The sequence below is a fragment of the Eublepharis macularius genome, chromosome 3 (genome assembly GCF_028583425.1).
Source record: "Eublepharis macularius isolate TG4126 chromosome 3, MPM_Emac_v1.0, whole genome shotgun sequence".
Taxonomy (NCBI): Eukaryota; Metazoa; Chordata; class Lepidosauria; order Squamata; family Eublepharidae; genus Eublepharis; species Eublepharis macularius.
The window spans coordinates 117,835,176-117,857,894 of NC_072792.1; the positions used below are offsets into that span (position 1 = coordinate 117,835,176).

Below are 22,719 nucleotides of genomic sequence, written 5' to 3' on the forward strand. Positions count from 1 at the left end.
ATGTCAATACAACCACCACATTCCAGGGCAGATGCCATCAAGACAACTCCAGCTTCCTGACAGATTCGATCAACCTGCCCGGCACTCCCCTCCCCTCCTTTGTCCCCTTCCCAAGGTGTCACAATCATACATTCAGACCCTAAAGTGGCCCATTAGCGATAGTTATAGAACCATCAAGCTTTTGTTTCCCTCCTGAGAACCACATGGAAGGCCCTCACCTCAGGGTAAATTTTTGGGTACTTAAGCAGGCTCTGCCTGCCATGAGGCGCACACCATTCCTCTCCTGACCCCCAACCATCACTCTGCATATCTGGTGCAGGCATTAGATATCGCCCCACTTCACTGCTGCTTCTCTGCTTCTCGCTGTGATCAGGTAACGTATCGTCCTGCTTCTTCGATCTCAAGTGGGTTCCCTGCTAATGCAAACGGCTCTATTTTTCCAACCTTTATTTCCTAGCTCTTGTATATTTCTTGATTGTATGTGCTATTGTAGGCTTGTGCAACACCTTAGTAAACATGTTTTGTACTGATTAGTTACCGCCTCTTTATTGCGTGAGTAATCCGGAAGTACGGAGTCTGGTATACATTGGTAAGGATCCGCACTAACTTAAGCCGAACTGCTGGCTAATTTCCCCATAAAATAGCAGTTCTGGTAACAGGTCTGCACTGGTGAAAGTGCAAAGGATTCTGTGACTACAGTGTCAGATGAGGGCTCTGAAAGGATATACCCCCAGATTTTTAAAAGAACAGGAACATTTTCTCTGTGAAGAATCAAGAAACTGAATGTACTTTTGCTTTCCTTCTCCATGCTTGCAGAAATAGGTAATGTGGATAAAACAAAAAAATGGAGATTCCCGCAGCATCAAACAACTAAAAACAGAAACTGTATGATGTGAATGCATAAGTTTGCAATGGTATTTTACAGTACTCTCCCCCTCCAGCTTACAGTAATTCTTTCATCTTTGTCATCCAGTGGAGATCCATCTTTTTTCCATGATATCGTAGGCTCAGGATGGCCTCTTGGAGGTTGGCATTCCATCACAGCTGGCTCACTCACCGCTACCATGACATCTGCTGGGTTTTGTCTGAAGTCATCACGGAGTACTGAAGGATCGAAAGAGAGGAAAAAGAAAATCAAATAGCTAAAACAGATGAGGAAACAGACTTAAGAACTTGGTACTATGAATGCAAATGAACATTATGTTCAAGAAAGAAATTAATTTCATTGAAATTACAGCTTCTTCCTTCATTGTAGCACAACAAGCAGAAACATCATTTTTGTCCATCACTCATGCTTGCCATGTCTTTTAATTATTATTTAATTCCTTGATTTAATTCCAAGAATGCATCTTTGATGGGCAGACTGCAATCATTTAATATTTTCTCTGTCCACACCACTAGCACGGCTTACAGGCACACTAGTTGTGAATTTCATCTTTCATTGCCCTCTACCCTGTTCTTGTACTCTCTGTTAGACATTGGCACGAATGGGGGAAAAAACCAGAACAGGCTGTTCGGTGTTTGTTCCCGACAATGAACACGAACAGCCGACCGGAACCAAACATGTCCTGTTAACAAACATGTTTGGTGTTTGTCGGCGCCAGAGCAGCATCCTTAGAGAGCCTATATTCACAGAGAATGTGCAGCAGGCTCTTCACCAGCCACCACCCAAGTTTGGTCAAGATTGCAGTATGGATCTTGGAGTTATACATTCCCAAATTCAACGCCCCCAGTAAACTCCCAATTAAAAAAAATGGAGCCACCCTCCCCAGTTCACTTCTGCCCTGTGCGGTGGTCCTGAAGGCGTGCCACCTCCCCTCTCGGGGACAGGGGGTCTTGCCACTTGCTGGCGGCAACCCCCCATGTGCCCGCCCGCCAGACCTGCGGGTGGGCGGAAAATTATCCACTTAAGCAGCAAGGTGGGAGAAGACTGCGGTCACCGGGCCTGGAAGGCTCGGGGAGGCAGTGGCGTGTCGCCTCCCCTCAGGGGGTGAAGGGTCTGGCCGCTCGCCGGCAGCACCCCGTATGTGCCCGCCCACCAAGCCTCCAGGTCGGAGGCAGACAAAGCATCTGCTTAAGCAGCAAGGAGGTGCATGACTGCGGCCACCGGGTGGACAGGGAGAGGTGGACCCATGGGTTCTGGGTGCGGTGACAAGCTGCACCTGGAAGATCCTGCGAGGGGGACGGGAAGACCCTGAATTGGTGGCTGCGGGCAGCACCCATTTCTCTGCCATCATGGAAATGAGGGGATGGGTCAGTGCAAGTGTTGGGGATGGGACTCGTGGCAGTACCCGAGAGGGAGAGGAGGAAAGAGGAAACACAAAGTGGTCAGGGTGGGAGAGGGAGACCCAGGGGTTCCGACAACGGCGACGAGCCGCATCTGGAAGATCCTGCGACAGGGCCTGGAAGAGCCCGATCTGTCAGTGGCTGCTGGCATCACCCACCTCCCTGTCATCACGGAAAGGAGGGGACGGGGTGATGCAAATGGTGAGAAAGGGACTCGTGGCAGTACCTGGGAGGGAGAGCTATGGATTGGGAACTGGAAAGCTCCCAAGCAAGAGGTAGTTGGGAGGCGCTGGAGTGGTCCCAGAGAGGGAGAGGAAGAAATAGGGCAGTGGTAGCAGCTGCCATCACCCACCTTCCTGCCTTTGTGGAAAGGATGGGAGTTGCGGCAAGAGACACATTCGCCCCCAGCTCAAAGGGGTCCAGTCAGTCCCATTGACAGGGGAACAGCCATGCTGTGCAACTGACTGTATCCCTATACAGTCCAATTGTCTGTGTGATTGCAACCAAGCTGACCATCATGACCAAGGATGGAGCAGTAACAGGATAGTTCCTTGTGAAGCGGCGGCTGACATGACCTGCTGTACTGCCTTCACGGAAAGATGGGGATGGATGGGACAGGATACATTGCTTGGATGGGTCAGAGTGGTTTCAGAGAGGGAGAGACAGAAACGGGACAGCAGCAGCAGCTGACATCGGCCACCTTCCTTCCTTTGCAGGAAGGACATGAGTTGAGGGACCCATTCCCCCCTGCTTGGAGAGCACAGTGTTTGCAATGGATAGGGGCACCGTGAGGCTCAACTACATGTGCAACAGCTCCTGAGCTGTTGAGCAAGTGCCCAAAGGAGGCTGCCGCCAGCATCACCCACTTTCCTGCCTTTGCAGAAAGGAGGTGTCATGATGATCTGACTGTGCCAGGAAGGCCTATCAAGGCCTCAGGAGCCTGTTAGCAGTGGGAGTGGGCCTCGCTAAACCTGACCCAAATGTGCCAGCCCTCATTCGAGATACCCACAGGACTCGACGGGCGATGACATGGAGAACCAAGGGGAAAGATGCTTTAGTAGCCTGCGGAACCCCACGCACTCCACGATGGATATGGGCAAACCCTGTAGGGCAATCGTCTCTGCCAAGACGTGAAGGGCCGCCTCCTGAGCCCTCAACCTTGACGTTCTAAGTGGCGTTGCTGTCCCAGACCCCGAGGAGACAACCTCCATGAGCGCGGCCTGCCTGAGCACTCCGCTCCCACCAGTGTGGGCAAGGTGACCCTCCCACTGAACCCTGAACAGAAGAGCTGGTCGCCTCCTTTCTCCCCACAATGGGTGTTACACTGGGCAAGGATGGAGACCACAGGCTCGGATGGTGCGTCACCAGGTGCCAAGTCAGGGCCATCGACGACAAGTGCTTCGGGTTTTGCCCCTGCACATCAGGACATCACAGGACATCACAGGCACGGCACTGCACCACACGGAGGTCATTACGAAGGGCCCGAAAGTGCCTCCATACGGAGGCGTTGAAACCTGGACCACGAACTGTCCCAGGGGAAGGAGGACGAACAGTTAAAGGCTGCACTGCAGAACTGGCCACGGACGACAGGGTGAGGGGTGAACTGCAGGTGGGGACACCACCAAGAGTCTGGAATGGGGACAGGAAGGATGTTTCATAACCCACAAACCATTCCTCCAGGGATCTGTCACCCACACCCTCCTCAAAATGTTAAGAGAGAGCCTCTCCCCACAGCGGAAAGACCTCTTTGGCCTCCTCCACAGCCCCCATAGGTGAATTTGGGGGAGTGGGAGGACTCTGCTGCCCACAAGCCACACCCAGTACTGCTTTCCACAAGTAAACCAGGAGGACTGCCTTTGCACTTCACCCCACGACCACCCTCGGCAGCCAACATAACAAGAAGACTCATTGTGCCACCAAACTAGAATTAAGGAGAACAAAAAAGGAGCACTGTTAGTCTTTAGCCAAGGTGCCCAGTGAGCTTGGCCCCAGGGCCTGGCAGCAGCCCTGGAACCAGAGGGAGGGATGAGAGCCTTAGCCCACCACTCCCACAGACCTAACCAGATTAGGCACTAATAATCAGGGTGAACTCTCAGCCGAGGCGCCCACTGAGCTTGGCCCCAGGGACTGGCAGCAGCCCTGGAACTAGAGGGGATAGCTCCCTATCCCACCCACCACACACAGAAAAAAGCCCAGCTCCAATGCACTCTCCCTCTCTCTCTCCCAAACGCTATTAACAGCTCTGTCCCACTCCACTGCTTGCTGAAAGTGAAACCAGAACTTGGAGCCTAGTGCCCTTTTATAAGCTGAGGACTCATTGAGAAATGCAGGAGGCCTGTGGTTTGCAGTCAGAACTGCCTAACAGGGTTTGCAGGGATGAGATTGGAGTTCCCATGGCCACAGAACACCCCCCTCCCTCCCTCCCCCCTAGTGACTGCTCCCACGTTACCAATTGTAACCAATTTGCAGCTCCACACTTGGAAGAAAGACATACCCATCAAGCTAAGTTGGGCTTTGATTGGGGTGTCCGGGGCAACAGAGGGAGTGCAGACAGAGTTAAGGCACTCCCCCCCCCCGCCATTGCCGAGGCAATTGATTGAAGGCGCCTGAGTGTCTAGCTTCCCGAATGGTGGCCGAGCGCAACGAACAAGGCTTACGCTGACCGCCTGTTCGGCTGGAATGGCATATCACGAATGGCCCGTTTGCAAACAGCCGAGCGGCCTGTTTGGTGTTTTTTTCATTTGTAATGCAGTTCGTGCCCATGTCTACTCTCTGTTTCTTGTCTGCTCTTCTCCAAAGATGGTAACAATTATATCTGCCCATCAAATAGACTATGGGAAATCCATTTTTCTAGCAAACTTCCAGTGTGCGTTATTAGGTCTCTCTGTAATATGTTCCCCAAATCTATGTTAAAATGAATATGATTTTTTTAATTAAAAAAATGGATTACAAGTTCATGATCAGTATTATCCTATGCCAACTTCTTATTATGGAGTTGCACACATATAGATGCAAAATCTTTCTTCAGCCTATAATTCAAGCAATATAAGCAGTTGTGAAGAATTGTCAAAGACAGGTATAGTCAAATACCCACAGTGAACCATCATCAAGAGGGAGGTTTGCCAGGTGGCACCTGATCCTTAAGATACAAAAGACTGTGCTTTTTCATAACTTAAAAGAACTATTTGTAACGGACAGAACTGGCATCAGAGGATGCATTTGCCAAATTACCCCCCAACAGGAAACATTCAAGCACATGTCATAACATGAATGGTCTAGGAGCATTTCATTACTTTTCATGAAAAAAGTGCTCAGATGAACAGCCAAGTGTGCAGCCAAATACAATATTACATGCATCCAAATAGACAATCCGTTGCAAGCAATGCAATGCAGGTAAGGCATATACACAATTATGCGTACAACTTGTAGAGCATCTGAATGTGTCTGCTATCTATACTGTGTTGCTTTCAGTTGAATGTCTTTTAAATGTACATATAACTTTGTATCCCTCTGAAAGAAATAAAGTGCATCCTAAAGTGCATCTCACATCCAGTTTAGAATATGCATTTGGTTGTGCATCTCATATACACTCTTCCCGCAGACTTCATTTGTATAGCTAAATATTGACCAAAACCCGTATCAGATTTTTAGAGGATGTATATACAAATGTGTATGTGCAAGTGCATACAAACACATATATTTTAGGGATTTGGTAACCAAGCTGATATCATTTTCCTATATTTTTGATGCAATCCTGTGTCTTTTCTACCTGCTCTGTCCCACAAGTTCAGCTGTGCCACCTGGGATCGTTGGCCCCTAGATATTCTCTATTTCATATCAAAAACCCTTTTCCTAGAGGTCAAGCTGGTCCTGAACCCTGTTTGTCCACCGACTTAAGGACACAATCTTCTGAGCCAAGGTTGCTCTCCACTAAATACATGAAGGTGTAACTACTCTTTAGTAGCCTGCAGACAAACCTAGAACACACAACTACGTTCACAAATTTGACATATATGCACCAAAACATTTTCTGTCTTTAACAGGAGCCATTTTTCATGCAAAGTGACTTATTTGATATGGTGATCATTAATGTGAGCATTCTTGATAAGATACAGTGTTGACAATGCAACAATGCTTATATCTTTCTAGAATGTGACATGTAAGCACTATTGCTTACAATGGGACTTAAATCTGAGTAGGCCTGCAGTGGATAAATGGTTTTAACTAGGAGGAGAACTAATGATTGATGCTGTTTTTGGTTAAGCGTAAAAATTTATGTCCCTTGAAAAGAACAGTATATGCTTGCATATGTGTGGCCAACATGCATGCAATGGACCAAAACAAAAACCCTAAATGGATTAGTTCTGAGATGGAACCCACTCAGCCACAACAAACTAGTAATGTAATGTAATGATTCCAGAACTTCAAGAACGGAAACTGAAACAGAAACTTTCTTGGTGCGTGCACATGCACGCACACACAGACAGACAGGCACACATACACTCAAGTTAGAAGAATACTCCTTAGGCTGAAAGAAAGCTTCAAACTTTGCTCAGTGGAGTGGAAGGATAGGGATAGGATCCACCCCAATATTTACTGCATGGGGAATTCTGATTGTCATAGCATGACAGAGATGTTCTGAGAATCAGGGTAAAGAAGATCTTATTAGATCTTAAAATTATATCAACAGTCTAAAATGCAGAAGTATTTTAATAGGATCATGCCATAAAGTGGTTTCTAATGTTCCTTTTGAAACCTTAAGTGCCCTTTGTGTCTCAAACAAAACTGACATAAAACAAAAGATGAAAAGGTCTCAGAATTATACTTCGATTCATTCTAAACAACTCTCGAAGCAACAAGAGTTCAATTCTACTCTAATAAAAGCAAATTAGATGAGAAATTTCTATACTTGTTAGGCTAACTTTTGTCTTCAAGGTGCTTTACCTTGTCTGTAAACTGAGAAGTTTTCATCAGTTAACCATAGTTCACAAAATACCTTATGAGAACATCAAAGAACTAACACTAGATACAGCATTCCCCCCCCCATTTACTGTTAATTATTTTGGTTCTAACATTACATAATGAAAAGCTAACAGAATGTAATCCATTAAAGATTACTCTGAAGATAGCAGTCATGTAATTATTTTTGCAGGTGTAAAAGAGATACATAGTTTGGGATTGCCTCGGGGTCTGGTAATTGAACATAAAGTTATAAATTTAAAGACTGTTCCTCTTGCTGAAAAAGCAATTCTCCTTCTGTCCTTTATAAATTGAGTCTCAAATGTAAACTGAGCACATATTTCCTTTTCAAGATGTATTAGTAATATACTTCATAATCCAATGAAGTTTGTTCCTTTCATTTTCTAAGGCTCAAATTTTACCATGTGAAGCTGTTTTGGTAAACATGAAACAATCTGGTCAGATGGATCTGGTCCTATTTTGAGCCTTCTGTCTTTGGCCAAAAGTCTGATTTCAAACTCTGTAACCTTGATTTTAATACGAGTTCCTTCAGAATTCTTTACTTGAATACTTCTACACTGTTTGCACTTCAAAGTTGGTTGACAGGTGTGTTGGTCCAAATGTTTCTTCTGCAGGAAGACCTGCGAGATACTCCCTTGTATGCTCAGTTGTTGGAACCAAAATAAGTGGCTTCTTCTTCTTTAGCCATGAATCCTGCACACTGCATTCCAAAATGAAGGCTCCCACTAATCTGATCCCTTCCCTGTTTCTTGTTTTCAATCTTATTTACAAATCTAGGGGTAACTCTATCCTTGGCCTTCCTATGGTAAAGTTGTTCTGTGGGAAAGAGTCATCACTGTGCTTTGTATGAATGAAAGTGATGGTGGTGTGCAAACTACAGAATATATTTATACAGATGATTTAAATAAGCCAAGCAACAGCCGTTACCTTCCATGCCAGTGCTCCATTCATATGACTACACCTGTGCAGTCTGTAGTAACTGACAGCAATCACCAAGGTACGCTGGGATCTCCAACACACCATCAGAAATCCTTAGCAAATTTAACCACACCTACCCTTTTTGTCATCCTCTTGGTGAGTACATGATATTTAAAAATTTAATCTACATAGTCCATATTAAAGACCCTGGTGTATTGTGTAATAAAGCTTTCCTTTTTAAAAACATTGTCCTTTAGCAGTAACAACTTGATATGAAAAGTTTCCTTAATAAAAAAAATTGATTACTTCCTTTATTTTGAAAATAAACAAATCTCAGTGAATATAAATTTTCTCAGATAAAATGGACATAAACAGAATAAACGTTCAAAAGTCAGTGTAAATTAGCGTCTATTTCAATGTTATTTGCAGTGTTACACAAAAGCACTTGCCAAGTCACCATTGGTAAGGAAGTTCCTCCTCGCAATTGTCTTTTAAACAAAGGAATTTGCTGTATGGTGCTTTTAACAATATCTTGGCTCCAGGCCTGCATTTCATTTTCAGCCAAATACTGTTCTGTTTCTCAAAAAAAAAAAAAAGGGGGGGGGGAGTCAACTGTCTTTTCCCTTTTCATCCTAATAGCTTCTCAACTTGAAAAAAGAGAGAAGAGAAAAAGCACAGTACCTCTAGAAATAGCATTCACTTCTCCTCTACTTTAGTATTATCTTGCATCTAAGAACAGATACCTATTTTTTTTAAAGGGTGGTGGTGGTTCCTAGTGATTTCTACTAAAATCATTTTAGTGATATTCAGTAGGGTTGCCATCCCCCAGCTCAGGGCAGGGAATCCCCCGATCCCACCCACGCCCACTAACCTGGCTGGCAGGGGTGTGTGCTCCCTGGGGTGCCCTCTCCCCGGGTGGTGCAGTGCGCTTCTGGGTGTGGGGCATGCTCCCGTGCCACGAGAGCGGGCAGCGGTGGCGGCAGAGAGAAAGCAGGTGGCGGTTGCAAGAGCACACCGCTCACACCACTGTGGCCGCCACAGCCCGCTCTTGCCGTGGCCTCCACCATCCCTGTGCAGCCAGCACCGGCAGAGACAAGGGGCGTGGCGGCGGCAAGAGAGCAAGCTGCGGTGCCCCCCCTGCTGCCCCCGCCGCTGCACCCCTTGTCCCTGCCAGCGCGGGCAGCACAGGGGCAGCCGCGGCAAGAGAGCAGGCCATGGCCACCGCAACTCTCTCTCTCTCTCGCCGCAGCTGCCCCTGTGCTGCCCGTGCCGGCACGGACGCGGGGTGTGGTGGCGGCAAGAGAGAGAGAGCTGCCCACTCTCTCTGCCCTCCCTGGTGTGCGTGACATCATCACGTGAAGCACCTTTGACCCTGCGTGATGACATCACTCCTGGAAGTGACGTCATCACACATGCCACTACAAGAGCACAGATGGGGCAGGAGCCAGCATCCCAGTCTCCTGCTGGGACATTTGAGGGACCTGGCAACCCTATATTCAACCGTATCATATTCTTATTTACTCAGAAGTAATTTCTACTGGGTTTATTTAATGAGGTTTATTCCCAAGTATCTGTGTATGAGATTGCCACATTGAACAAATGAAACAGGCACAGAATCAGGCAACTGGTACAGCCAACACAGTGCTGTTTATACCAAAAAGCAGGGTACTGGAGAGTCATCTCTCTTTTACCTGAAGACAGCACCTCATCCTGGAAACCTTCTGCATAAAAAGCAGCACATATTGTTCAACAGGTCTTCTCCTGCGTTTCTTGTTCTTTCATTTGGAAATCTCATGGCAGGACCTCTGTCTTATTTTTATTTATGTATAGCCTGCACCAGCATCATAGGGTATTTAATATTAATTGCTGCAAGTTATGAAACGTAGGATTATAATATGAAATAAAAATTGACAAGCAGAATATATGAATTAAATTAGTTTTAGTTCTCATATATAATGACATAGCATTAAAATAACATTACAATAAATTACACATATAAGTTAAAGAAACCATCTAATTTAAGATTAAGAAGTTTATTCCATAACTTTGAAAGAGTTCTTTGGGGAGTACTATATTTTTTTTAAAGAAACAGTATGAATCTTTGGAGGGAAGGTGTTACAATTAGTGCTGCTGACTCAAAAGGTTGAACATGTTCATTCACTTTCTGCCTGAATTGTGTGGAGGAAGAGGCAGGAGGGGAGATGGAGAGGTGAATCTCTTATTTTGCTGTCCTGGTGGCTGTGCAGATTTCACCTTACAAATTCATATATTCCTGTGCTATGGTTGTCCTCAGTCACACTACAACTTATGAGACACCATAGCACCTTATGGTTAGGGAGCCTGTTTTTGGACCCTACTGATTTCTCAGGCCCTGCTACAGGAAAGGGACATTTTTTGATATTAAAGCTGGAGAATTAAGATCAGGCTATGTACAATTAAGACTGCTTCAAGAGAAGGCAAACTAATTCCAACAAGAATGCTGATCTGCCCTAATAAAAGGAGTAAATGTGTAAGTTAAGAGGAAGGGTTTTCCCATGTGTTGCCATTCCTGTCAACCTGTTCTTACTGCTTAGTTGCTTACCTTGCTTCTGAGTAATTCTATGGACATATCTGTGGAAATGATCTGATTCCTGAATAAAACCTTTAACCAAGAGCCTGGATTCTTGCTGTGATGGTACAAGGGTCTATCTGCCATAGACTGTCATCCATAGCCTGACATCTTCTCTTCATATTTTTATGTTCAATGAAGATAAAAAGTTACTGTCTTCAGCTGTCTTCTCCCATGATTACAACTTGAGATATCATTCTAAATTTGTGTACCTTTCTCTGCCCAGACTCATGGTTCCCTTCTCATGGAATATACAAGGGTGTGCACTGGGGAAAAATTTGGGTTTCACACTTCGGGTTTAACCGAAGTGAGAAACTTTTATGGAATAACCTGAACCCTGAAGCGGCAAGCCGCTTCGGGGTTCGGGTCTTGAAATCGCTTCGGTATGCTCTGTAAAGATTTGGAGCATAGTGAAGTAAGGTGGGTGTCACATCTGCATACCATCCATCCCTGCCATTAATATATTCTCTGCTCTCGGTATTGATTTGATCACACTTTGTACCTGTATGCTCTCACATCATGCTCCTATACTGTAACCATTATAATCATGCTATCCTTTGCCTGCCTGAAAATGAAAGTGCTAATACTGAGCCTGTTATCTCTGAAGTATGCTTGTTGATCTTGTAATCTTTTACCTTTCTCTGCCCAGAAAAAGCTATTGTGTTTCTCATGAGACTTTGGGATTTTCGCGCCTATTTGCTAACTGCCCAAGGGGACGGTGGAATCATTACCTTTATATCAAAGTGCCTTTGCTTGTAACCCCATTCCTGCCAACTTATCCATCTATGGATGTACCATGAACTCACTGGATCTCTATAATAAAACCTTTAAATCCAAGACACTGGAGTGCAAAGAAGAGCTTTCACCCTGGCTAGATTTTCCGCTCTGCCATCTGCAATCATTGAGGGCAGATACCGTAAGATCCCTTAGGCAGAGAGACTATGCCCATGCAATAGTGGTGAGACAGAGACAACGGCCCATATGTTCTTTCGCTGTCCTTTTTATAATGTGATCCGCGCTGTGCATATCCTTCCGTTACTGGAGCATTCTACAGACACTTCTGAGTTGGCCAACATAAATAGGCTTCTGTCTGATGAAAGTACGGAGACCACTTGGCAGGTAGCCAAGTTTTGCTCCCAAGCAATTAAACTTCGATCTCCTCACATCTTGCCTGGCAATGTTGATGAAGGATTGATTGTAATATCTAACATGTCATCTTAGCCATACTTTGGAGTTGTGCAAATCCTTATCTCCACTTATAGTAAGTCCTGATTTAAATTGTTAGATGTTAGTTGGCATATTCTGGCCTTTTAGTAGCATTGCATTAGTATGTTTTAGTTTTTGATTGGTCCTGATGGACTTCTTTTAATTTTGCAAGTTAGTGTTTGTTATGAAATTGTGTATCCACATATAGTCTTGTTACACTCTTGCTGTATTTTATATATGCTATATTCTGGTCGTTTTTATGTCATTCCTCTCTGGCCACTGATGGCCTGGAGAGGCTCCTCCGCTGCCCGTGCTGCTGCTGCACCGGCAGAAAGGCCAGGAGCTACCACCTGGACCAGCGTGTCGCTGCCTCCGGGGCCAGCTGGGTATTGGGGAGGGTCTGGAAGTGCAGCCTCTGCTGGTCCAGTGGCTGGCAAGGCAGCGGGAAGGCTGGGAGCCACTACCTGGGCCACCGCACCACCACTTCCGGGCCAGCTAGGCATCAGGGACGGCCCAGAAGTGCAACCGCCTCCCTTGGCACGATTTCCCCACCAAGCAGTTGTTCCGGGGGTTTAAATGCCCCTTTCTGTGCCGCTTCGCAGTGGCACGAAAAGGGGCATTTAAACCTCTTGATCTGAAGCTTCCTGAAGCGATACAAATTGCTTTGGAAAGCTTCGATTCGAGGTTTCCTAATCGGACCCAGCATGCTGGGCCCAATTTGGGATCCAGAAATTCCAAATCTTTGCTAATCGGGTCTGATTCGGGTATTTTACCCAAATCGGAAACCCGAATCGCACACACCTAAGAATATACAGACCTTGCTTTTGACTCTTCACCTTTCTTCCCAACTTGGTCTGGAGTAACTCTGCTTAGAATTTCACTGTTAGTGAGACAGAGTGGAATGGTCTGCAGCAGTAGTTGTCAAAAGCTCTTACAAAGCTTTCCTTCTTTTGCCATGGTTGTCTTCACCAAAATTCTCCAGCCCCTGATAACTGTGTCAATACTTGGCCTCTTGAGCCCCAGCCCCCATTCCCTAGTCAAGATTCTTGCACTAGATTCTTAGGGGAGGTTCTCCCCTGTTGCTCATTCTGCAGAGAATAATGAAAAATGAACTGCCATTTACCATTTACAGGAGGAAAGTGGTGCAAAATATTTGCACAAGGAAAAGGCAAAATCAAGAGGAGGAATTTTGGCTCATAACACAGAGAAATCTGAAATCATCCCTTCCAGAAAACTGAATAGTATCTTCTGCCTGTAGCATCTTACCCTCCTGCTCTATCCCTGGCCGTGGCCTCACTTCCATTTTCAGCTCTGATGCATCTCTTTAGGACAAATATACCCAGTTATAAGCTATACTAAGAAATTCAGCAAGGCATTTTACAAAGCCAAGGCTATTCACAGATAGCTAAGGACTTATTAGTCATATCTTCATTGCTCAGAGACGTTGAATATGAAACTCTTGATTTCAATTTTTAGTGCACATGAGTAGACTCATTAGAGTCACAAAAAGGTTGCACTGGAAGTATGAGCGATGCTCCCTTTTGCAGATTATTGTCACCCAGAAGTATTCCTGGAATATATGCTGCTTTCTAATTTTTGTACTGATTCTTGCTGAGGTACACTTGGGCAATTTTTAAAAAAACATTAAGAGGCATTGAGAGACCATAGCCTAATATGTACTATGTAACGTCCCTGCCTATCTAGGTCTTGTCCTTTTTTAGATGAAATCAGCACTCCTGTCAAGCATAACGATTGTCTTTCACCATGAATTTGCACAAATGCACGTATCATATATGAGGTGCCCCTCCCTTTCATTTACTTCAGCTAGAAGCAGATCAACATTTTACAAATATTACAATGAAAGCTGAACTGAACTATCACATAAAATTCTTAACTTTGATATACACAAAGGTTGATAAGCATAGAGTATTGCTTTTTAAACTCATTAGTTTGGACAAAGAAGAAGAGAAAATATCACATATTTGCTCATTTGCATATCACGTTTTAAAACAGAAGGAGAAATTTCCACTCTACCATAAAGGCTTGGCTGTTCTCTGAATAAATGGAATTGATTTGCATTTTCTATTACTTGTAATTACAAATGATTGCTTAGATTTCTTTTTTTAAAATTGGTATGAGTTCTTGTAGCTACTGGGGGAAAACATACATTTCTCTGTAAAAAGCTAACGAGTTGTAAATTGTCTAAAATTATTATATTTTGTTTTTTCTTTCACCTAGTTTTATCTTATTCTCACAATAAATTTTGACACTGTTTTTCTCATAAGATATGAATGAGGAAATTCTATCTTACAAATGTTTTATACATTTAAAATATATTTGATTATGATAGATGTCATATTAGACATAAGATTGTATTGTAGCAGTCCTTTGTAGCACTCTGCTATTTTGGATAATGCAGCAGCACTAAAGACAAATAGTATACTTTATTTTTTTTCAACCAATGAATAAAATAAACTGAGAGATTAATTCCTCCCTTCCTTAGATGAAAAAATTATTAAATTCAGCCTTGTTCTTCATAAATATCACCAAGACACACATCTTTTATAGAAATTATCATTGTTCTATTTAAAAGGTTTAAAATGCAAATCTAATAGTGTAAAATTCTACTGTCATTCAAATTATTCTTAAAGTTAATCACTAAATGTAGTCAGAAAGAACAAAATTGACTCTTCACATGCATATATCATGAAAGCAGGCCACATTAAAGTATCTGGAGATTTAATTAAAAGAAAAATGAAGCTTCTTAATTAGAAAAAAAACAGTTCCATAAAAATGGAAATACACACTCTTTAATAGTATAAATAATTTAAGAATTTTGCAATGGAAATTAATCTACATATTATCTCATACATATACAATGCAAATGTCAATTGAACAATGGGACAGAAATAAACTGGATAAGTATAATTTACGTTGAATAAGTAGTAGAGCGAGAAAGGCAATAGCTATTAAATACTTTTTATTAGAAGTTTGGAAATGTTAAGCAACTATATTTTAGAAACTAATGGTTCTAGATTATTTCTTAACTTGGTTAATGAATGTGACACTCTCCTCTCTGGGTTGGTAGCGCCCCTCGGTTTGGGGTCAGCCACTGCCCCTTTAACTGCAGTCCCTGCCTTCCCAAGGTACTCCTGTCTCTTCCTCGTCTCTCCACACTCTTCCTCTGACTCCTTACTCTCCACCCCTCCTTGTAGGAGGGACTCTCCTTTTATCCCTTCACCAATCCCAGACTCCACCTCCTAGCCCCGCCCCTAACAACCTAGCTGCGGCCCGGATTGCCTTAGGCAGCCACACCTGTTGCTGCTCTGCTGTTGGCTCTTCCAGGCTACTCCCTGCCCCTTCTAGCCTGCCTAGATAATGAGCCATTATTATCACTATGAACTCGCTTATCAGAGCCAGTTTTGTGTAGAATGGTTAAGAGCGCGGGACTCTAATCTGGAGAGCCAAATTTGATTCCCTACTTCTCCACTTGAAGCCAGCTGGGTGACCTTGGGCTAGTCACGGCTCTCTGGAGCTCTCTCAGCCCCACCCACCTCACAAGGTATTTTTTTGTGGGGATAATAATGACATACTTTGTAAACTGCTCTGAGTGGGCATTAAGTTGTCCTGAAGAGCGGTATATAAATTGAATATTGTTGTTGTTGTTGTTATTTTCTTAGCACCATAGGTTTTTTCTATCTTTCTGACAGGAGAATACATACTCAAGCTGAAACAAAAAGACAAGACAGTATCTGAATTCTTCTTTCTGCCTCTGTTGGCTAAGAAGCCCATACTCTTTGTTCCCAAGATGAAGACACAATAACCTAATTCAAAGAAAAAACATCATGGTACTTTAACAATTTGAAACTGAATCTCTACCTTCTATAGAGCAAGCTAGTGTGGTGTAGTGGCTAGAGTGACAGACTAGGATCTGCGTGACCCGGGTTTCGTTCCTCTCTCTGTCATGGAAGCTTGCTGGGTGATGTTGGGCCAGTCACAGACTCTCAGCCTAACATAACTCACAAGGTTGTTGTGAGGAAAAAATGGAGGGGAGGAGAACGATGCAAGTTGCTTTAGGTCCCCATTTTACGTTTCTCTGGTGTTTGCATGATATCATTTGGAACGGTAGCAAGAACCTCTGTAATGGGCGTGTATGGAACCTTGACCATTGTAGAATGTCTTGGCAAGATACCATCATTCCTTGGAGTTTGGCTACTTGTATCACCTCCACTTTCTTTCTTTCCTGTACCACATTTATCATGGAAGTGATCTTCTGTTGCCTCTCCTTTGAAATGAAGACCTTGTCTTTCATTTTGTATATCATGACTCCCAAGTGTAGGATCCTTTGTACTGGTTTCAGGCTGCTCTTTTCTCTATTAATCACAAAGCTATGATTTTCCAGGTGCTCTGTTCTTAGTTTCAATGCCTCCAGTCTGGAAGTTAGGAATGAGGCTTTGATTACAATTATCATCCAGGTATGGGAACAAAGATATCCCTTGGATTCTGAGGAATGCTATTAGTGTCACCAGTACCTTTGTGAATACTCTTGGGGAAGATTTGAATCCGAATGGCAGAGCCCTGTACTGTTAGTGATCTCCATTGTAGGCAAAGTGAAAATATTTTCTGTGTGTTTCCTTTATGGGTATATGCAGAAAGGCCTCTGACAGATCTCCTTTCTGGATGGCCTCTATGATGGATCCTTTAACTTGCGTGACTTGATGCACCAGTTTAGCCACTTCAGGTCCAGGATGGCTCTGACAACTCCATTTTTCTTTGGTACACTGAAGAACACTGAGTAGATTCCTTGGTTCTTGTATTGTGTCGGTACCGGTTCTATCGCCCTTATCTCTAAGAGATGTTGGATGGCCTTCTTTATCCTGAGTCTATTTTTTGGTCTTTGGTTCCCTCTTTTTTTTGATGGTAGAACTTTTTTCTTCTCGGTATCTTTCACTAGATACTTGTCTGGGGCCTCTCCAAAAAGTTTGGCACCTGTAAAGAGTATTGCTGCTACCTTGGTACATGCAGATGGAGCTACTTCCCAATTTCTCAGCCACATGTTGCGCCTTGCCGTGACATTGAATCTCATAGCTCTGGAAGACATTTGAAAGGTATCCAGCGTAGCGACTGCTTCGTTTTTTTCCTCTTTGGGAATCTCACTACCTACTGATGCCAGGTCTGAGGATCCAGCAAATAACGAACCTGTTGCTGCGGCTCTTAATGATGCCACCGATGCTTCAAAATCTTTGTGTAGAGCTTGTTCTATCTTCTTGTAAGATGGATTTTTAGGCAGTCCGTCAGCATCCATCGGTAGGACTGAATTAGTGGCTAGGCTGGTAACTGGGTCATCCACTGTCAGCAGTTTGATTTTCTTTGCTGCTTCTGGTACTAGTGAGTAAAACTTATTAAAGATAGTGACTGGGTAGAGGCAGGGGAGCTTGGTAAATCTAAGTTGTAGAAGCTTCCCCTGTTCTCCTAGTTAAGTCCAGGCCTACCTTGACCACCATTCCCGCCAAAAAGGTTTTCCCGCCTAAAAGAAAGTGAACTTGCGAGCTAGGCCTAGCCCCTCCCCTCTGGGATCGATTGATTTGACCAGCCTAGCCTAAGAGAGGAGGAGCTGCATTCCCGCAAGTACTGTCCCACTCTCAGGAACACAGGAGAAAGTACAACATGTATATTTGCACATCACCTCCTTTATCCCTGGTATAAAAATACTAACATATTTCAGTGTGAAGTTATCTGATTTCAAGGTCAAAGATCATTGCACATATATTGTAAAGAATCTTTAATTTTTAATGATCATAATTAAATATTCCAGAAGTGGGATAGTCTATTCTCCAACAAAACCATACTACTTACATCAGAAAAAGCTTGATTTAAAGTACACTTTAAATCCTTTCCTTTCAATCTGATTAATGTTCTCCATTTAGTCCCTTCCCTTCACCATCAATTTCTTTCCTCTGTTGTCTTTTCCAATAGCAATTTTAGATTGTAAGCTCTCTGGACAGAGATCTATCTGGTTTTTTGCTTATGAAATTCTATTAAGTGCAATGCACTAATAACATTAACAATTAATAGAAATTGTAATACAGAGATCCTTAATCACAAAATCACGTGGATTATATCTAGTGAATTGATGTCAGTTTGATGGTTTCAGAAATTATCTGGTACAGTCTCTTTCCTGTGGCTTTATTCTTAAAGGGAAAAGTAAAGACATGAAAACATAGTTGTGTACTTCGAAGTGTCAGACTAGCAATGCAATCCTAAACCAAGTTACTTCAGTCTAAGCCAACTGAAATCAATGAGTATAGACTGGAGTAACTCTATTTAGGATTACACTGCAAATCAGTCAATTTGTTAGCATTTTAAAGATATAGATTAAAGTCCAAAAATCTTGATGTTAAAATTGAGCTTAGTAGATTCATCCAGTAATAGCAAAGGTTATTCTAATTTTACTAATATGGCTTCTTACCGAAATTTGGTAGAATGTATCTCATCAAACCTCCTACTGTTGGGGCTTTGCAGGCTGTTTCCAAAGAATAGTGTGCCATTAGTCTGGATAATTAAGGTAACTATTCATTTTTTCACATACACCATACATATCTGATGAGTGGGTATGTAATTACATATATTTACTTAGGTAAGCAGTAGATAAGGGACTTGATAAAAGTGTTTTTTACTTTTCCAGGCTTGTGTCAGCTACTAAGTAAAGTCCTTTACTACAAACCGGACAGAAACATGTTTGATATAGAGAAATAGCAAAGGGTAACTAAAATAAAACTACTTTAATTAAATTCAACAATTAATATCACACACACAACTATCGATGTGGCAACTGGAAATATCAGTGACAACTATATGGGTAAAATGGCAAAGAACTTAGGCCTTATTTTACCATGTAGCTTAACAGAGGACAAAGTTAGTTAAACAGATGGCTCTCAGGATTTCTCAATGAATTCAGCATCTGTGAGTACATGTTGCACAAATGCCAATTAAAACGTGTCAGAGTAAATTTAAATCCCTTGCTGATAGAATGTAAGCCAATCTAGCTAACAGAGGAGCAAGGTTAAACCTAATCATCCACTGAACTTGCAGCAGGTAGCTCTCAAATTATACAGAAATTCTCAGAGAAATAATAAACAGAGCTCCAATTGATAAGTATTTATTTACATTCATAACTCTTCTCAAGCCTTCAACTGAAGCTCAAAGGAACATAAATGACTGTGTATGGTTTAGCAAAACCTTAATCCAGCAGACATTTATTTGATTAAAAATTCTTCAGCAAAAAAAAAATCCTGAAGCCTCTTGACTTTTCTTCATGTAAACACAGCAAGAAAGAAATGCAATAATGTAACAGTTCTGTTTTGTATTTGTCAAAATTCATATGATGCAAAATGAAAACCTTTAAGAATTAAGGAAAACCAGATTTAATAATTGTGGCTCAGTAGTAAAGCATCTGCTTAGCTTGGCATGCACAAGGTTTTAGTTTCAATCCTCAGTAGCTCCATATAAAAATGACCAGATAGTAGATGATGTGCAAGACTTCTATCCAAGATCCTGCAGAGCCACTGCCAGTGTGAGCAGACAACGCTGACCATAATAGACTGTGTAATCCTATGCAGAGTTACCTTACTTTAAGACTACTGAAGCCAATTAGCTTATACTGCAGTAACTCTGCATTGGATTGCACTGATTCAGTATAAGGCAGCAACATATAGGGTTGCCAGCTCAGGGTTGGGAAATTCTTGGAGATCCTGGAAGTAGAGACTGGAGTGGGCAGGATTTGGGGAGGGGAGGAACCTCAGTGGGGGATAATGTCATACAGTTCTCCCTCTAAAGCAGCCATTTTCTCCAGGAGAACTGATCTCTGTCACCTGGAGACCAGCTGTAATTCTGGAAAATCTCCAGCCACCACTTGGAGGCTGGCAACTATAGCTTCATGTGTTCAAGAACATTTTTAAACTAATGAGCTGAAAACCAAATAAATATATATACACAGGGGAGAGAGAACAATTTTCAACTAAATATTAATTACATTCTACAAATAGTGATATACTACTCTAAAAATCTTACAACTATGATGCAGTTAAGTACATAATATACCTGGAGTGTGCACAGGAAAAAAATGTGGCTGATCTGGTTTGGTAATACCGAACTGGGAAAAAGTTCGGAATTCAGGAAATACCAAATTCATTCTCCAGTTCAGTTCAGTAATACAGAATGAATTCAGTAAAATTCGGTCATTGTTTCATATGGGAAACTCAATTCAGAAATTTCCAGTGACCAGGAGTTGTCATTTTTTGACAAAATTCCACCAAATTTACAGGGGACCTACTCCTAACTGTCCTCTGACCACCCATGTTTCATGAAGATTGGACCCCTGGGGACTATTTTATGCCCCCCGAAAGAATGTGCCCCCAGCCACCTTCTCTATGGGGAAAACTATGGAGGCTATCCAGGAGGCTGGGGTTGCATTTTGAAAGCAAAATCCATCAACTTTGCAGCAAACCTACTCCTAACTGTCCTCTAACAAACTCTAAAGTTTCATGAAGACTGGACCATGAAAAATGATGTCCCCAGCCACCTTCAATCTCCATTATTCCCTATGGGGAAAACCTATAACTAGCCTAAAAACACTTTTTAAAAGTTCACACTTAACAACTCTCTCAAGATACCCAAAAAGTACACACAAGCACCATTACGTGTTAAGTTAACAAACTGAACCAAGCACCTCAACAAACACCCCCTCGCAGAAGAAGAACCAGCAACAATTGAATACCTGATCAAACCAAACTTTTATGCCAATAGAAAACAGAACCCAGCCAAAAACACCAACCACATTTCTGTAAAGAAAGCCCAACAAGGAAAAATAGCCCCCTCCCTAGGAGAACAAGTGAATTTAATAAAATAAACAGGAAGTATAACACTCCAAACAAATTACCCACAACAAGATAAAGCCACCCTCCCCAGAAGAATAAGCAGCAAATTTAACAGTAAATATAACCAATTTCAAAAGCCAGAAATCAAAAAACCCCTATATAAAAGCCCAACCAAAGCTTCCCCACACAGCAAAACAGCAGTTTTAAAAATACAAATAAAAAAAATGCTTTCCCCACCCCTACCTTTCTCAGGCACCAGGCCAACCCCCTCCCCTCAAAGAGAGAAAAAAAACAGTGAGTCTACAACTTTCAAATCCTGCAGCAGCCAGAAATCTACTTCAGTCACTGGACAGCAGGATCCAGTTGCAGTCCAAAGCAGACCAGGAGAGAGAGCCACAGCCAGCCGCAGCAAGCAGACAGTGTTTCTCAGTCATCAGGCCAGAGCAAAATGGAGGCTAACTGAGGCAAGTCTCCTAATTTAACTCCTTGCAGCAGTTTAGAAAAGGCACTCTCCTTCTTGAGAATCCCATTTGCCAGAGGAGAGCAGCAGCAAGGATTGGTCACTCATGCTCCCTCTCTTTTCTCCCTTCCACCTCTGACTCATTCCCCCTTCCTTTCCCCCTCCTCCCATCTGGTTAAAAAAGGCACAAAGCAGTATTACTCTGCTGTTCCTTAGAGAGAGAGAGAGAGAGAGAGAGGGGGGGGGGCAGAGCAAGCAAGCAAGAAAGGTCTACTTCAAGAAAATTCTTGAGGGGCTGTCAAAAGAAATAATTGAATTTACTTTATTATATGAATTTACTGTACTCTGAATTTACTGTACTCTTAGGGTTGAGCCAAAACCATGTAAATTTAAAATGCACTTCTTTGTACATATTATACAATTTTAAAAATAATACAAAACAAATTGCTGTATTAGAAGACTTTACATCACTCTCTTACAATCTTTCTTTTTTTGGTAATAAACTGGAAAGTAAAAAAAAAAAAATTTAACCATGGAAATGATTTCCTCATATTTTGATGATAATGTGCCATGCAAATGCTTTATTTGGTGGACAGCTTAATAATACATTTGCAAACCAGCTTGCAATATATTGCAAAATAGAGCAAAAATTGAATTAATTTTTTAATTCTTTTAAAATGTTTGACTCCTCAACACAGGAAAAATTGCATTGTCCATAAACTACTTTTAATTTTCTATTATCCATGAACAATGAATTTTCAAGCTGGTTTTCAAAGTTAAAAACCTCAGTAGTTATTGATTTTGACAAAGTCAAACTAGAAATATATCACCTAAAGCACCCTTTGGAACCCTTTGGCAAGTTTAATCAGAATTTTTCCACTAAATTACCCACATCAACAGAAACCCTGCTCAATTTTATCCTTCCATGTTACACTGCACATGATCTTTGCTCATGTGGTTAATTGCAAGGATGGAAAATTGTACCGAGTATGATGTACAGATATTTTTTTCAGTTGACAAAACAAATGAAAGGAAACGGATTTTATGCTCTGCACAGATTTCTACTTAAGATCTGACTACTTACATCCCCCATCCCCCAAAATTGAAAATATCAGTTTTCTTTGATGAGGGCAAAGTTCTGTTGGAGAGCAAAGTACAACATCACAGCAAAATGTTATGAAATACTAGCAAGTAAATAATATTTTATTGTTTTATGTTGAGCAAGGTTAGAGTCCAGTAGCACTTAATTTAGGGATTGTGTTTTATGCTGATTTCTAGATATTTAAAGCAAATATTTCAAGCTTCAGCATATACATGGCAGAAAAAAAAATAGAATATCACTTGATCATACATGGTTTGTTAGATTAGAATGATAATAGCTCATA

At 42.4% G+C, this 22,719-nt stretch overlaps 1 protein-coding gene across 1 annotated transcript in view; it reads right to left on the reverse strand.

The window, feature by feature from the left end:
* The window catches only part of ROBO1 (roundabout guidance receptor 1), a 533,171-nt gene that overhangs the window by 221,959 nt on the left and 288,493 nt on the right, over positions 1 to 22,719 (reverse strand). Inside the window, exon 3 of the mRNA XM_054973392.1 lies at positions 947 to 1,104. Coding sequence (XP_054829367.1) covers positions 947 to 1,104 — 158 coding nt within the window. The remainder of the gene's footprint in view (positions 1 to 946; positions 1,105 to 22,719) is intronic.